The sequence below is a fragment of the Dromaius novaehollandiae genome, chromosome 8, assembly GCF_036370855.1.
Source record: "Dromaius novaehollandiae isolate bDroNov1 chromosome 8, bDroNov1.hap1, whole genome shotgun sequence".
Lineage (NCBI taxonomy): Eukaryota > Metazoa > Chordata > Aves > Casuariiformes > Dromaiidae > Dromaius > Dromaius novaehollandiae.
Window position 1 is genome coordinate 27925640 of NC_088105.1, and position 16320 is coordinate 27941959.

At 37.2% G+C, this 16320-nt stretch overlaps 1 protein-coding gene across 2 annotated transcripts in view; it reads left to right on the plus strand.

Annotated features, from left to right (window-relative positions):
• Nucleotides 1-8103: 8103 nt before the first annotated feature.
• Nucleotides 8104-16320, plus strand: part of ADGRL4 (adhesion G protein-coupled receptor L4) — a 98968-nt gene continuing 90751 nt past the window's right edge. Inside the window, exon 1 of one of the 2 annotated variants that reach the window (XM_064516024.1) lies at nt 8104-8238. In XM_064516024.1, coding sequence (XP_064372094.1) covers nt 8187-8238 — 52 coding nt within the window. In that variant the 5' untranslated portion in view covers nt 8104-8186. The remainder of the gene's footprint in view (nt 8239-16320) is intronic. The other variant, XM_064516023.1, reaches the window with a different exon arrangement.

Sequence of the window (16320 nt, forward strand, 5' to 3'; positions counted from 1 at the left end):
TCAGTGTATTTACAGTGCTCAATTTTACTGCCCTCCTTCCTCCCTGAATGTACCATTCACCAGTGAGGAGAGATTTCTACTTGATAAGGTGCTGTACACAGGATACTACTGCCCAAGAAAACCAATCTTATCATTTATACAAGTTTTACATGCAATTCTTTTGTTTCTTCTGATAATTTTCTGCTTGACTGCTGTATATGTCCAATATCATAATTCATGTTGGCAAGTATATAGCATTTATGTGTACTCTGTAACTGTAGAACTGGCAACATTTATGCAAAAGGAAATTCACCCTTTTTTGTGAAATGCAAGTTGGTTTTGCTACAACATGTATCAGTTCAGCAATGCTTGTAATAGTTGAATGCTTAGGTCTTTCTTGTGTCTGAGGTTTTTGCTATAGATTTTTGGGGCAGTATTTCAATGGTTTGCTGAATATTTATATTCAGCTTCATAGTGTTGAGAAATGCAGATGCTTTACATTCTGCTTCAGGTAAACAAAATCTATAATAATTCCCTTGGCTTTCAGAATTGCACTTACAGATCTCTTTTCTCATCTCAGCTGGTCAATGAAGTACAAACTTTCCTGATGGCAAGTTTCCATTTATAAGATGGTCCATTACACAGTTTCTCAGGGTCTTCACTATTGCTACAGGTCAATCTAGGTGTAAAGCCATCTTCAGAGTAGGAAAGACTTTCAAAGTAGCCTTTTCAGTTTGATGCCCAACTAATTTCACACAACAGTCTAATGGATTCCTGATACAGTTTTTAGGGGATGGAGGAACAGTTTCAAGGACTGCTCATATAGAAAATAAAGAAGAAATTCTTTGATGTTGTGGAAGAAAGGAAGGGACTTGAGCAGCACGCTACCTACTCTAGCCCAGATCTGATGCACGTGGATGCCTGCAGGTCTTGCATGAAAGCAACTTTGGGGCTTAATTCTCTCTCACAGGGAGCTCACTAATATGGTACTGACAGTGGGATGGTCCCAGGGAGGACAGGGGCAAACCCTTTACCTCAAACTCGGTTGCCACTTGTTGATGAGCAAAGAGAGAAGCAGGCCCAGGGAAGGAGGTGTCCGCTGGTATTTCTGTAGAAAGCAAGAGGCAAAGTTAGAGTTGGTGAAATCTCATGTCTGTTTCAGTTACATGTGGTGGGGTGGACTTCCCCAAATTTTGAATCCTGCCAGCCCAGGACAACAGGGTGTGAGTGGTTTTGGAGGGTTCGGGAGCCAGACGTCTCCAAGGTCACAGGAGCACGCAGGGAGGCGAAGGCTGGGCCAACTGCCTGAGTGCAGAGTGGGAGGTTTCACCTAATGAATGTTGCCGCTTTCTTAATTGATTTCCCAAGTTGTTCTACATCCTCCATTCCTCCCTAGTAAAGAAATCTCAGTTTAATTCCTCGGATTCAGCTCCTGTGAATGCAGAAATACCATTTGTTGAAAATACCGAGATGAGGTAATTCAGTTTCCCAGGCCTTAGGGTGGAGGTTTGAATCAGAGTTAAGCTTTCAGAAAGAACACCAGCAGTAGTATATATCTTTGGTATAAATATACACATATATATAAAACAGAAAGGGAGAATGAAAAAGGTGTACTATTATTTCTGTTTTTCTGCTTCTGAGAATACCTTTCAGAAGAGTTAAATAGAAACTTAAGGTAAATGTTTATGTTCTTCAGACATTGCCTGCATTGGAATGTAGATATTAGCTTCTTTTATAGTCAGATTCATTATTTGAACATATTTATTCATTTTTAACCAGTATGCTTCATTTTAAAATAGCTTTGTACTTTTTCTCCATGCCAACACTTTATACTTTATTTAAAAGCAAATGATAGAAGTGAATATCTGATTATGGAAACCCACTGCAAAACAGTCTGCCTACTTACTGTAAAAACAAATCAAACACCCAAACATGATTTTTAATAAAAGTTTGAGATCAAAGGACAAAGTGGCTGTATTCTTTGCAAAACAGCAAAGAATCCTTATTTTAATGTATTTGAATAGGGCAGGTGGCACTAGCAAATTACATTACAGTCCCCAGGTAATGCAACAAGGAAAATAAGCAATAAAATACAGCTTATTTGAACTTACTGCTACAGTGAATGGTTGGTTTTATTTTAGAGCTCTATCCTTGTCACAGTACCTTCATTAAAGACAAAAATTGGTTGGCACCTGCTCACAGCTTACGATCTTTTCTTTTCAAACAGGGATCCTGTTTCTGTGATCTCAACCTCAGTTTCTGCAACAAACCCTATATAGGGCTATATCTTAGCTGGATCATATTTAAGCTGTTGTATACAGCAGGCTGCCTGTTTAGTTAGGCTTCCCGGTGGTAATTAGATAATATGCACTGGTTGCTTAGTGGCTCCTGAATTGATTTAAGGCATGAATTTTGATCTGTAAAGCCCCAAACAGTTGGTAGTTATTTCTAATGAGAGCCTTTCGGGATCCACATTCCCATATGGCCATAGCTGTGTTCAGTAGTGGTACACACCCTGCATCTCCAGAAGTTTAAACAGAAATGTCTGTAAGCAGACTAGGTTTTACAAAACCAGCTAGAATAAGATAAAGTACTTCCCATGTCTAAATAACCTGAGCTGTTGATCGTAACAGCATGCAAGTCGAAAGTCTGGGGAAAGGGCAGAAGTCAGGGTAGAGAGTGTCTGCAGAAAGATAAAGCAATTAAGGGTTAGAAATTTGGGTTGTTTTGTTGTAGACAGAGTTCTGCTGATGTAGTGACACAAAAGACTGCTTAATTATTTCTGATTGTTGCTTGGGCTAGGACTCAAGACTCTCTATGCTTTGGGTAGACAATGGGTCCAAATAATTGCCATAAATTACTCTTGTTCTGGGGGAGCAAGGGAAAAGGGGAAAGTATGCCAGATTTTCATGCCATTTCTATAGCTTTTAATAGAAATACTAATGCATAATCCTTATATAAAATTCAACCACATATGGAGGACAAAAATATGCTACAAAAACACTATGCTACAAAAATAAATAAATATATAGAAATGAGTAAAATTGCACTTGATAAAAATGAACTATAGCCAAAATTTTAACCTGGCCCAGTGCCAAAACATTTCTTTTCTTTGGATTTGGCTCCTAATTGAAGATGAAAGTAAAACAGATGCTAGAAATGTCAATTAAACACATTTTTCAATCTGTTTTTGATAATCTCTAGCTTTTTATACATCAGCAGACTTCTGCTTTTCAAATCACTGCTATTTCTTATTTTTATTTTTTTTATGTTGCTCCCATGGTGTATGGCTTGGTGAATGTATGGTTAATATGTTCTCATAAGCCAATTTTGCAGCATTTTGTAGCATTTTATAAGTTCTTCAAGAGAACATTGCAATTATAGTTTTGTAAACATTTCCACAATGGCTAGTGCAAATTATTTCTGTAATGTGATTCTAAACTATTCCTTACTTTAAAAGTTATATGAAATTCTGTATGTTTCAATAGTTAGGTGTTTGTGAATAGGAAGTAAATTACATGTGTCAAAGTTGGAGAGCCCTACTTGCATTGATAACCTACTTGTTCCTGTTTTATAAATGAAAAGTATAGGGGCTGACCCTGTAATATCTGCCATGCAGGCTTATTGTAAGATGTGAACCTCAGGAAGTTACACCTGAAAGACTTCAAAAATTTCATTTACTTTTCACTTTTGGTTCTCTTTGTTCTCAGTTCTCTTGGACTAAACAATACAACCTGACCAGTATGGTTTTCGCTTGCTGCTCTGTTTCTTATGAGAAAGTTTTGCCAAGTTTTCTCAGGAGTTTATACATCAAAACCTTAGAAAGTATATACAAATTGCTCTTTTGTTTTTAAAGGACTCTCTCAAAGTGTAAATCAGGAATTGTATTTGATCTTTCATTTGGCCTTTCCTTTAACTAAAGGAAAAGTTTGCTTCCTTGATATGATGGTTTGAAATATTTGATGTTAGGCATTTTTATAATCTGACAGTTAACTGTGTAAAGCCATAGCTGAATTCAGCACTTCCCTGCCATGCGACATGAACCACGTATGGTCCAGGATGCTACAAGGGTGGAGAGGAGAGGCTGCACCGCCGTTCACCTGTCCTCCTGTCTGCCAGTCCTCCCTCCCTTCCACCACTCCTGTCGAGGAAAATGTATTGTAGAGCTGTCTAGTGATCCAGTCCAATATGTCGTAGCTCTGGGGAAAATTGGCATAGACCCTCAAACTATTATTTGCAACTTGACTATACACAGCTGGAATAGCTATGGATTTGTTATTTGTAAAACATCCATGAATTTCACCACAGGCCTTTCGAGCAATATTGAAGCATCTGTGAATCAAACTGTTCCCCAGCTGTTCATTTACTACCTGCAGACCCTTCTAGCATCACAGCCCTATTAATACTGATGGTTACACTGCACTCCTGGTGAGCTCTTGCCACACTGCTCCTCTCCTACTGCAGCTACAGGCGTTAATTCCCAACAAGAAGATGAGTGTTATTTCTTTCAATAAAAAGTTCTTGCCAATAGTTGGAGTTCTTCCCAATGTTTCGCTGGCAGCTATCCGTGTTTAAATTTCAACCATTTTTTGTTTCTGTCTTTGTGAACCAGTCAGAAACACCCAAGATGATTTCCTACTTAAAAATATATATATATTTCCATATTTCCATTAGGAAGGAAAAAAATGATTTAGAGGCTGTGGAGAATTATAATGAATACCCAACAAATGTTGTTCTGGAGCTTATCTTCAAAAAAGCAAATCAGCTCAGAAGTCCTTAATAAGTAGCCTTATCAATAAAACCTCAAAAATTGTAATTTATTTTTACAATGAAGAAATATTTTAGGTTTTAATTAAAAGCTTTTAGTGATAGCTAAATCATTGTAATCGGTTACATTTTCTAAGAAACACATCACATTTATAGACTGGTGAAAATTATTTGAACCTTTAGTTAGTTCTTTGTTAGATGAGGGAAGTGGAAAAAGAGATTAGAGACTGGTTGCTGTCTTCAGACTTGGAGTCAATTCCTTGGATTTTCAAGTGTACCTAGTGTTATTTTAAACTACAGACAGGTGATATCTGAAGTTTGTGATGCTCAGATAGGAATTCAGAGGCTTTGGAGCTTCCCAGATTTCATCTGAACGTGCCTAAGGCCAAACTTTTATTGCAAAATGGCTATGATGACTGTATGCCTCATCCTGAGAGACACAGGAAAGTTCTTGTCTTATTTTAGAAAGCTTAAACAAAACTGATCAGTCTATGCTGTTGATCAGGGAAGTATATTGTCTTCATCCATGTTCATGAAGAAGTTCCAGGTGGGCAGAAACTTGAAATGGGCTGAGCACTGCTGTGCATGAAATGTAATGGGGTCTTACTGACTTCAATGAAAGTTTTGCTCTTGACCACGATGGAGTCAAACTTTTCTTTATTCTTAAGGGATCTGCAGGTTTTTTTCTCAGGAAGGAACTCACACCCTATATGCTAATTCATGATTTAAGCTACCTTAAACTTCTCAGGTGGCAGCAAAAGTGTAAAAGCAATTAGTGAATTGAAAGAAGGTGGAATTGCTTTTTCATATGTTTTTTTTAATCTTGTTTTCTATCAAGGTAATTTTCTCAGGGGAAGTAGCAGCATCCTCCCTTGTTATTAATCTACACACCTTGGCAGGGGGAGCTGAAATGACATACCTCTTCTCAGATACATCCTTTGAAGAGAGCCATCAAACATTAGTGCTGTGCACCCACTGAGAGACGTGGCTCTTTGGACTGCCAAGGAGAAATGAGATTGATATATGCCCAAACATGTTATTGGGATTTAGCTGGGTAAGATGTTTTAGTTCTGTTTTACAGAGAAATGGTGGCACTGATGTAAAGAATTATAATTTCCTACATTAAGATGGGGAGGAGGAGGGATTGTATGTGACTGAATCTTTTCTTTTTTGTTTGTTTGTTTTGTTTTTACTACCACTAACTCTGGGGGATGATAAATTCAGACAAACACTACAGCGGTCATTATATTCTAGTCAGTGAGCTCCAAGTTCCCATTAAGGGAACTTAATTCATGTGGCCTTCACGGATTACACTAAAATGTATTGGTTCTTTACTTCTTAAGATATGTCCCCAAGTAATTTTTCTATAAATATTTGATAACTTCAGGAAGTACCATTACTTGGAAAAAAAAAAAAAAAAAAAAAAAAAAAAAAACCACTCTTCTGTCTAGCTTTCTTGGACCTTAGCTCCCAGTGATAGCATATGACCAGAGAAGAGATTTCATTCCTTAAAGTTCAGAGAGGAAGAACTGACCAGCTCTCCAAAGTCTGCCATGATTTGATTTTGGTTTTTGATATTTTGGGGGGTAAGGACTGATTTCATCCTAATTATTTTACTTTATTTTTGCTGTAATCTGTCTTGGCATTAGGATACCTAGGTGATCCTCTACACTCAGACCATCTAACAACGAAGTGGACTGATAATAAATAACAACAGGAGACCATTTGTTTCCTCTTCTTTCCAGTTTATGGTTCTGATCTTTCACAGCTAAAGTTGCTGGCTGGTTTAGTCTAAGTTCTCTGAGGAAGTTTTTCCATCAGCTGAGGCAATACCACTGAATTCTCATCACTTCACTTTATTTTGCTAGCAATCTTTTAAGCAAAAATATTTCACAGGCATATGAAAACATCTGGAATTCATGTGGGCTTATTTCCTCAGCAACAGTTGTGCCAAACTGATAAAAATGAAGATATGCTTTGAACAAGGGGAAAAAAAAACAATTGTCCCATTGTCTTTCAATGCATTTTGAGGTGCATTTGACTTACTAGAGAAAATGGGAAAAGAATAGCTAAGCAGGTAGTAGGCACTTTCTGCCATCAGCATCGTATGTTTGAGCAGGTTTTGTACGTGGCTGCCTGGCACCCTGGTTGTGCCATTGCACCCACCCACCAGCTGCAGCTGGGCCAGCTCGATCTGCTGCACCCGTCCCTGCACAGCCCAAAGCCTCTTCCTGGGTTCAGCTAACAATTATTAATGGTTATGCTCAGCTGAGTGTCTGCAGTTTTTCTTTCTCAAGATAGTGTCTTGCAAAAGTTTTTCATTTTTCTCACTGAATTGAAGTAGTGAGCATTTCTGTTCACTCCATTTAGAGGCTGAAGATTAAGAGGAACATCATACTGTAGGTATTATTAGATAAAAACAATGGATATTAAGCCATTATTTGTACATTAGCAAGTTTTCCCCAGGTATGTTTTATCATTTCAAGACATTTTGTTTTGTGTTGTTTTTCTTTTTTTGTCTAATCACCTCTAAAATTATGAACACTCCAAGAATAAAACATCCTGAATAGCAAAGCAGCTTGAAATATTCATAACTAAGAATGCAACTGGTAATGCTCATAAACAAAGTTGTTTGGAGACCCCTTTATTAATTTTTAATTTATTTTCAGTCAATTTCTTATTACTTCCGAATTCCTGTAGGGGATTCTGTTAATTAGTCATGTGTAAAATATTCATTAAAAACAGCTTCCTATTTTCTTCCTTTATTGCAAATTTACATTTCTAATCTTATAACCAAAATAAATGCCATTGGGTAGGGAGACCACATCAATTTTGATCAACCCCTTGAAATCAAAAACCCAGACAACAAAAAATATGGTAATAAAATCATAGTTACATTGTGATACCAACTAAATAGAAACAGGTATGGGTGTTTCAAACTATTGTCTAGCTGAGATATAAACAAAAAAAATTTAGATTATTTTAGGAAATATTTTTGGGGAGAAGAAAAACAGAAAATCAGTCTGCCACTGGCACTTTACATGGGCATTTACCCTTCTGAATCTGATAGGTCTGTATGTAGGAAAATACATTACTTTTCAAATCTGGCATAATCTGGCCCAAAAATGGAGGAAAAATGTTTCAAAACAAATTGCAATTAATTTTTTCTTCAATCTCACTTTTTATCTGAAGCTTAAATAGAGGAAATGTACTCTTGTGATTTAGTTGGATAGCTGGGTCTCAGAGGTCTGAATTCAATTTTACTTCTGATATATAGTCACTTCCTGGCAACTCACTTAATCCCTTTGGACCTCAGTTCTCTCTGTGTAAACCTTGACTCATATTTCTGGCCTTGTGAATTCTTTGGACTTACACTCAGCTTTAAGTAGGCGATGAAGCCAGTGGAAATGAGTGATTACTATTAGCCGGAGAAGTTAAACATGTGCACGAGTGCTTCTGGGATCAGAATCTTTGGACTCTTGGTTTTGAAAGGTAGGAGAAGGAGCTGTTTCTGTCTTTAAATTGTGTTGAGAAATGTGGAACATCACCCTGTTTTGGAGCTTATCAACTGTACTATAAAATACTCTGTTGTGATATTATGTTTATATTATGTTATTCCATTTTTTAACATTATATTGTAATATATTATATTATGGTTCCCTTCTATGTAGACAGGGATAGGTTAATGTTCCCTCTTTTTCTCAGCTGGCCTGGTATTTATCAGAGTAAACATACAGAAAGTTCAGACAAACCTATAAGAGTCTATAAAAGTTCTGTGTGCAAAGCGGAAGCCAAGCCAGTAACCTGGCAAAGATCTATATAAAATGAGGGGCTATTCTTTTCTCTCACCGGGGCACATCTCCCACTGATGTCAGGCATATGGCTAATTCGCTAAAATAAAGCCAGCTTGCTTTCTTTCTCTTCTGTTGTCAGGATGGCAGATACTCCAAAAGCAAATGTTGTTATTCTTCATTTTCCTGGAGAAAAGACACTAAAAAAGCAGGGAGAAACACTCTAGAAATGGTACCTACTGTCAAGTAGCAACCTCTGAGAATATAAGTCATGGCAAAAGATTAGCCAAATCTGCAGTGTTTACCCTTTAATCTCTTTTTACACTAAGTACAGAGAGGATGGTGTGGTTTCCTGCTAGGCAGAGGAGACAGGAAAAAGTAAAAACACACCCTGTTAGAGGGATGGGAATATAAGATTCTCTATATTCAAAGGAAAAATCAAGGCAACATAAGACAACAACAAAAATTAGTATTCCAGTTTCAGCAGACCTGGACTGGAACCAGAACAACGGATTTCTGTATGTGCATGTTGAGTCTAATCAGCATAATTTTGCTACTGCCAGTATTTGTGGTTTTGAAGGGTTGTACCCCCTGCCAAACCAATCGAGTTGTGAGATTGTAAGGCAGGTTCAGAGTGTTCATACAGTGATCAGTGACCCCTGTGAGCCATTACCTACTGCTCCCGGGGGATGCACCAAAAAGCACACCAAAATGGTGGCCGGTGAAGATGTGAGACCAACAGGTCAGGAGGTCACTCCTCACCTGAGGAGAAGCACCTGGAAACCACAGCAGCAGTGACGGCATCAGGGTACGGCAAGAGGAAATGTTCAACTTTTCCTCTACACAAGCACAAATTAATTTTTTTTGACTCCCCCAGTGGTTATACACTTTGGTCTTCTCAAAATCCCAACCTGGGCAGTGTAATGGAGGATAAAGGATGGGCTGTGTGGAAAGGTGTTACTAGAAGGAAGAGTGGAATTGTTGGAGAGATTAGTGTGGAGAAGGAAGGCTAAATTTCACCTAGATTAGGGAAAGCTGCATTTCATGTTGAATTTTCATTTCATGAAGCACTTCTTTCTTTGTCATTTACAAAAAAAATCCACTTGCACATAAAATGCATAGTTCATGTTGCTCTAAATATAACTGAGGCAATTTATAATTGCTTTGAAGCTTTTCTCTTGATCAGGAATGTTATTGATCGGATGCTCCCACCCTGTTTTTCAAGCAGTCTGCCACACTTCTGGAAGTGGTGAGAAACTGCAACCACTCATGTTTGGTAGCATTTTGTACTCAGCTTGCATAGGTAGAGATTACTATACAATAGGCACAGATAGGAAAGAAATGTCTGTATGTATTTATTCCAGACAAAACTGGTTTTTCAATGGCTTTATTATGTGTCTTTTTCTGGTACTTAATCCACTGCTTTTGCTCCATCGCTATCTTTATAATCATTTTCTAAATAATACTTAAAAATTTGATTTATAAATTCTGACTCACGACCCTTTCCATTTCTTGACATAAGAGCTCGTTTAACTGCTGCCCAGTCAAGACCCAGAATCCTCCTCAGAATAATTTAATATATATAACATCAACTTTTAAGAAATAATTATTTATTACTGCTTCCAATTCCAACAGCAGATTTGATCAAGACCAAATTAATCACTGCCTTAAAATGATTAGAGATTATGTTGTACAATGTTGGCCGAGCTGGACCATGACTCAGCCTGATAATACTCTACCTGAAAACTAATCACCATCCACCATATCATCTTGAGCCAGCAATTCATCTCCATTATCTCAGTGACTCTTCTGTTTGCAGCTACATCAAAATATCTTGCTGAAGTCCAGATTAATTTTGCCTCATCCTTTTTTGCCCAATTTAATATGTGGAAAGAGCCAATCAGTAATGTTAGCCTGAGCTCAGCAAACCCAGGCGAACTCTGGTGAGCTGCCTTCCACTCCATCAGTTCTCATAAATTAATTCCTCTGTGATCCTTTCAAATTCTTCACCTGGAACAAAAGCCAGGTTAAAAGTTTAAGTGTCCAGGTCACTCATCCTTCCCTCTCCATTTAAACCAGAGCTCTACGTTTTGTTCAACATTTGGGTACCAGAGCCCAGGCTGCAAAACCTGTCAGCTATTTCTGCTGACGTCTTTGCTAGTTCCTTGGCCAATTCCTCAGGCCCCAAGGACACAGCCCTTCAGATCCTGCAGTCTTCTTTTGTTAATTTTTCTTAAGTATATGTTTACACTTTCTTTACTGTAGATTAGCTTTACATTTTTCATTGTTGCTCCCAGTACATCCCTGTTCCCAATTCTTTCCTGCTGAAAGGCTGAAGAAAAGTATTTGTATAGGAATTTTGCCATGTCCAAGTCCTCGGTAGTTGTTTCTCTTCTCTATTATTCAGAGATCTTACTTTTTCTTTTGTTTTTCTTTTCCCTGGACATTTTTGAAAATTCTCTTCTTAATTTTCTTTACTAGTACAGCACACATGAGTTCATTATATTTTTAAGCATCTTATTTTCTTCCCTCAGTTCTTGACTCCTAGCCGCTATTTCAGGTGTATTAGGGGCTTTTATAAACTCTCTCTCTCTGTCTCTCTCTCTCTCTGTCTTTGTCTTAAGATGCTTTATGCAAATCTTTTCTGTACTTAATATACTTCTGTTTTGAAGAAGGGTTTTAAAGTTTTAGTTGAAACTCTTTAGATACAAAATCTCCAACATTAACATGCTAAATAATGAAAAGTGTTTGTGACTTTACATCAGAGCAAAAGTTTTAACAGCGATTTTCATAGATCTCAAAGTAACTAAGAAAGAAACTGTGAAATATGTTATTCCTATGGCAGACTTACAAAGTATATCTAATTTAAGGCATTTTGTATGTATTTATACAGGAACTGAGATCATTTCTGAGTAGGCTTATGTTTTGATTCTTTGGCCTCATTAATCCAGTGAGAAGTTGGTAGGGATGACGGTAGGAATGGCTGCTTTCATTCTCTGATGGAGTTTTTGGTGAAGATTTTCCAGCTTTAGTATTTCCTGCCCATTGCTGATTTCTCTTGCCTAACTATTTATTTATTATTGATTTCATGCTAGTGTACAGAGAGGATAATTGTTCTAAGAATTGTATACAAACTGCATGCTAATTGTTTTCAAGGATACTGTGTGTGTGCTTTAGGCTATAATTGTTTTGGAAGATTGCACTGAATTAGACAGAGTACTTAGCTTCAAAATGAGGGGATATTGTGCCCTCTAGGACTCCCAAGATGTGCATTTAGATCCTGCCTTGCTAAAGACTTCCTGCATAACCTTGGTGTGTCCCCGAATCTCTCTGTTCTTCAGGTTCCCAGCTCCCCAGCCAAAACACAAATACTTCTCGTCTTTCATCTTTTCTGGCTAGGTTGTCACATGTGTCACTGTTTTTCACTTGATTTTTTTCCCAGACTGGCCACCTTGACTTCAGTGGGATAACTTCAGTGCATAAGAACTCCATCAAAGGTGGTTTTCTTCTAGCACTAGGGCCCATTAGCTGTCCAAGAGGTGTATATAAAGCTTTAACCAAAATAATTTTACTGTTAGGTGAATTATGTTGTCTTCAACGAGACACTTAATACTTTTGGAACTGGTATGTCATAATTACAAAACTGGAATCAAATTACATGATGCTCTGAAAATGAAACAATCTGATAATTTTCTTATACTTTGTACCAAAGACATAAAATTAGAACTTTTCCCCCTATAAGCTTAATTCCCTTCATTTAGCCCACAATATCACTGCCCCATTGTTTTCTTTCATAAGTGTGTTTCTCTGTTATGAGAAGACCTGTTATTTTTATTTGATGTGCTTAATAAATCATATTGTAAAGAACTTCCCGAAAGAATCCATCTTCAGTCTTAAAGGTCATTTTACCTTATTGTGAAATATACCATAATATCTGCTGTGTTTGAAACATTTGAACTGTGGAGTTGGTCAGATTATACGTGGTTAATACAGCACGGATTTTTAATGTTTCACATGTTAGCCTTTAAAAATTGCCTTCATATACTCTATATTGACTTTTGTGGATCCCAACATGTGGTGCCTACTGAGTGGCTTTGCCAGACCCTCCTGATGAAAACATGATGCAGAAATCCTCAGTGGGGACAAGGACAAGTACAGATTGAAAAACACTGGCGTTCAGTTGACCATTTTTCTTAAGCCCCGTTGTAAGCTTTTTTTCCCCTTTTTTTTCTTTTTACGATGGCATGCACAGAATAACTGCCTAAGGGCATGCTTATTATAGACTGTATTTTAAAGCTGATTAAAAATAAATTCTCCATGCCTGTCTGAAACTTATTCCACAGAGAATCTTGTTTCATATCTCACGAGTAAAAGGATCTGTTCCTTAGTTAACTAGATTCACCTTTTACCTCAGCACACATTTAAAAACTCATATCAAATTTCCATTACACTTCATTTATTATCCAGTCTTTCTGCTTTCATCAGAAAAAGCATTATAATGACTCTGACTTCAAAAAGTTTTATATCTAATATATAAGTGTGTGTATATATATATTTATATATTATTATATTTTATTTATACTATATATATAAAAATTAGGCTATCAAGCCTGACAGAAAGATCTTGGTACCATAATAAACAGACTTGTCTTCGCAATCGCTCTGTAACACACAGGACTTGGCAAACTGTCAGATGGCAGAATGAAGAGGTAAATCGCAGAATCTGCAAATTCTAGCCATGCACGTGGGAATAGATTCTGGGCTTTCGAAGAACTTGTGGAGAAAATGAAACTTGGCAGGACCCATGTGGAAATTCATTTCATCTGTTTTCATTTTACACTGTCTGTCATCTAGTTTTTCATCACTAAATGAAAAAGAAAAATGAAATTCTGCCATATGCATTCTATAAATTTCAATTTAGCTATCAGGTGTCACACCTGCCACAACTTTGCTTTTTGCTGCATTTCAGACAGCAGACATAATCGTTTGTTTGTGTTACCTGTGTTGGTTTGGAAAAGTTTATTTATGCTATTATTTGCAGTAAATCTGCTGGTTTCCAACCATCACTATATAAACCTATCACTTGAAATATAGACAGTTATGTCAGCTTGTATAGGAAACATATTGTATAATGTTAATTAAATAGCAATATTTATACTCTCTGCTCCTCTACTGGAATGTTCTGAGCCCTGAAGTTGGCTGTTATGACATTTTGAACAAACTCACACTATACAAGTTTCAGGCACAGATTCACCTAAACCGAGAGGTGCAATTTATATTTCACATTTCTAATTTGTCTATCCACTGCCAAAAGTGAGTCGCCTTAAGAAGAGGGGCGAGCAGGGAGGTTTGCCACCAGCCACCTTCACTCAGATTTCCCCCAAAGGCAGATCCACTCTAATTGCCACAAAGGGCTTCATTAAGCGCAGTGAGAAATGCTGGGTTTGGTGGCTTCGGCCCTGAAACCTGACTGGAAGCATCCCCTTGTTGCCCTGTCCCCATGCACCCAGCGGAGGCTTCAGGGCTGGGGCACACCAAGCCCACTGGACCTTCCCGGCCCCCACACAGCCCTGAGGGATGAGTATCCTATGAGTCGCTTACCTTTTATTTCGTCTCTCGAAACATAACAGTTTCTTACTCTTAGGAGGAGGACCCTATGCAAGGTCAATTTATGCTGTTATTAGCCAACAGCTTTAATGGCAGCAAGTGATCTCTCCATGAGCTATCAAATATATTGATGCTAGCACTTCCATCTTAACCATTCTTTCTCGAAAAACATGACAAATAAACTTGAAAAACTCATGAATAGACTCATCCCCTCTCCAAGTATCAGGAGAAAGCTAGAGGTAGGTCAAATTTTGTTGGAAAACAGTGATTTGGTGGCAATGAATCTTTCCTTGGTTCTGTTTCAGTTTCATGGAATTGTTTGTGTCAAGAAGAGATGGATAGAAAAGAAAAGAAAAACTGAAACAGAGGTCAAAATGTTTTGCTCTGATGCAATATCTTGATATTGCAGTACTTAAAATTGAAAAGGCTTTTCTACATGAAGATCTTTTTTTCTTTCACTGTTTTAATTTTTAAATGGTACATTCTGTTTTCAAGCAGTTTATGCTTTCTCATTCTGACCCAAGTTTTTGGAACTATTTCAAGCTTTGTGGAATTGCTGGAAAATCAGAAAAGCTTCATGTGGTTATACACAGAGTACAAACATAAGCCTACTGATTTACTTTTTTTATTTCCTCTTTTCATATTCTTTTCTTTAAAGAATAAATCTCTGAGCTATAATGTGAGACCAGGTATGCAATACAACATGCAAGCATAATCTATTAAATATTATTCCAGTAATAAAACATAAGTCATATGGCAGCCATATTAATGAATCTACATGTATTGCATTATGTACCTGGGTTTTGTTATTTTGGATTATGGGATCATGAAGTCTCTTCTTTTTTTCTTTTTTTTTTTTTTTTTAGTTGCAGGTTGAGGGAAGATTAACAAATACATCCTAGTTCAGCTTTAATTTATGCCATAATTTTGTAATGACACTTCATTCCCAAATTTTATACTTGGCTTTGGGTAATAAGGATTTTACTGACTTTTCCATTAATTACCGTAATTTTGAAAAGTTCCAGTTCATGTTCTAATAAATATGTTGGTCCAGGATTTGAGAAAAAGATATTTACTCTGAGGGAGTAGGGAGGGGATTCCTAGGGTGAAGGTGAACATCTGTAGAGTGACTTACTGGATATGATTTTTGAAAATAACCCAGTTGGGTTATAATGAAAAAACAGCTGTGGGGGAAGATGTCATGTTGCATACTGATAAGTGTGGTACAGATGGGCCAATGTTCTCTCTACGCACATACACCCATACACTCTACCACACACATCCCAAGGTGAGCACATAATTCAGAGCATGATTCACAAACTTGTTAGCTTCCTACAGCAGAAAATTTGGAAAAATATCATTATATTAGCACTAGAATTTATTTGGCAATGACGTTAAAATGACATGTAGCCTAAGGTAGCAATTTTTTTCATTCTCTTTGATTTTCTCCTATTTCATAAGCTTATGGTTTAATTGCATAATAAGTTTTATTATAATTCATTTCACGGAATAATGTCAAACCTCTATGCTACAAGGATATTCAGATGTTGCCAGTCCCATCATGTTGTTGTGTACCTTTGCTGCCTTTGCAGTTCAGCTGATGACTATAATGCTAGTGCATATACTGGCTCACCTTCTGAATCAGTAACCTTCCTGTGTGCCTTTCATAGGGAAATTCATTTAAGTGTACAAATATGCAGTATATTATACCTACATCTCTAAGCAGGTATATACCTGCACCATATACCTATTAATAAAACTGAGAATCAAGCATATCAGAGTATGCAGCTTCTGCCTTTTTAGAAAGTGACAGATTTAATCAATTAAACTCCAGTGCTCTATTCATAGTTAAGGTTTTTTATGATACAAAGATTTGCATTCCAATTAGCACTCGCAAAGAAAGTTTTCATGTTCACCTGATCAGTAGCACTTTCCCCCCTCCTCAGGTTCTTTTGCTCCATTGAGACTGCAACGATATGTCAGTAAGAGCATCTCTGTTACCTTCTGATTGAACACAACTCTCTTAGGCTTCCTTTGAAATCTTGAGGGCTTGTCACTTGAGATGTTATTTTTTTTAAGCATCAACAAATCTTGTCAGCCTAAGCTGAGAAATCAGCTGTATTTTATCAGCACTTTGGGATCAAAATTCACATGCAGTATTCAGCAATGGGTGCTG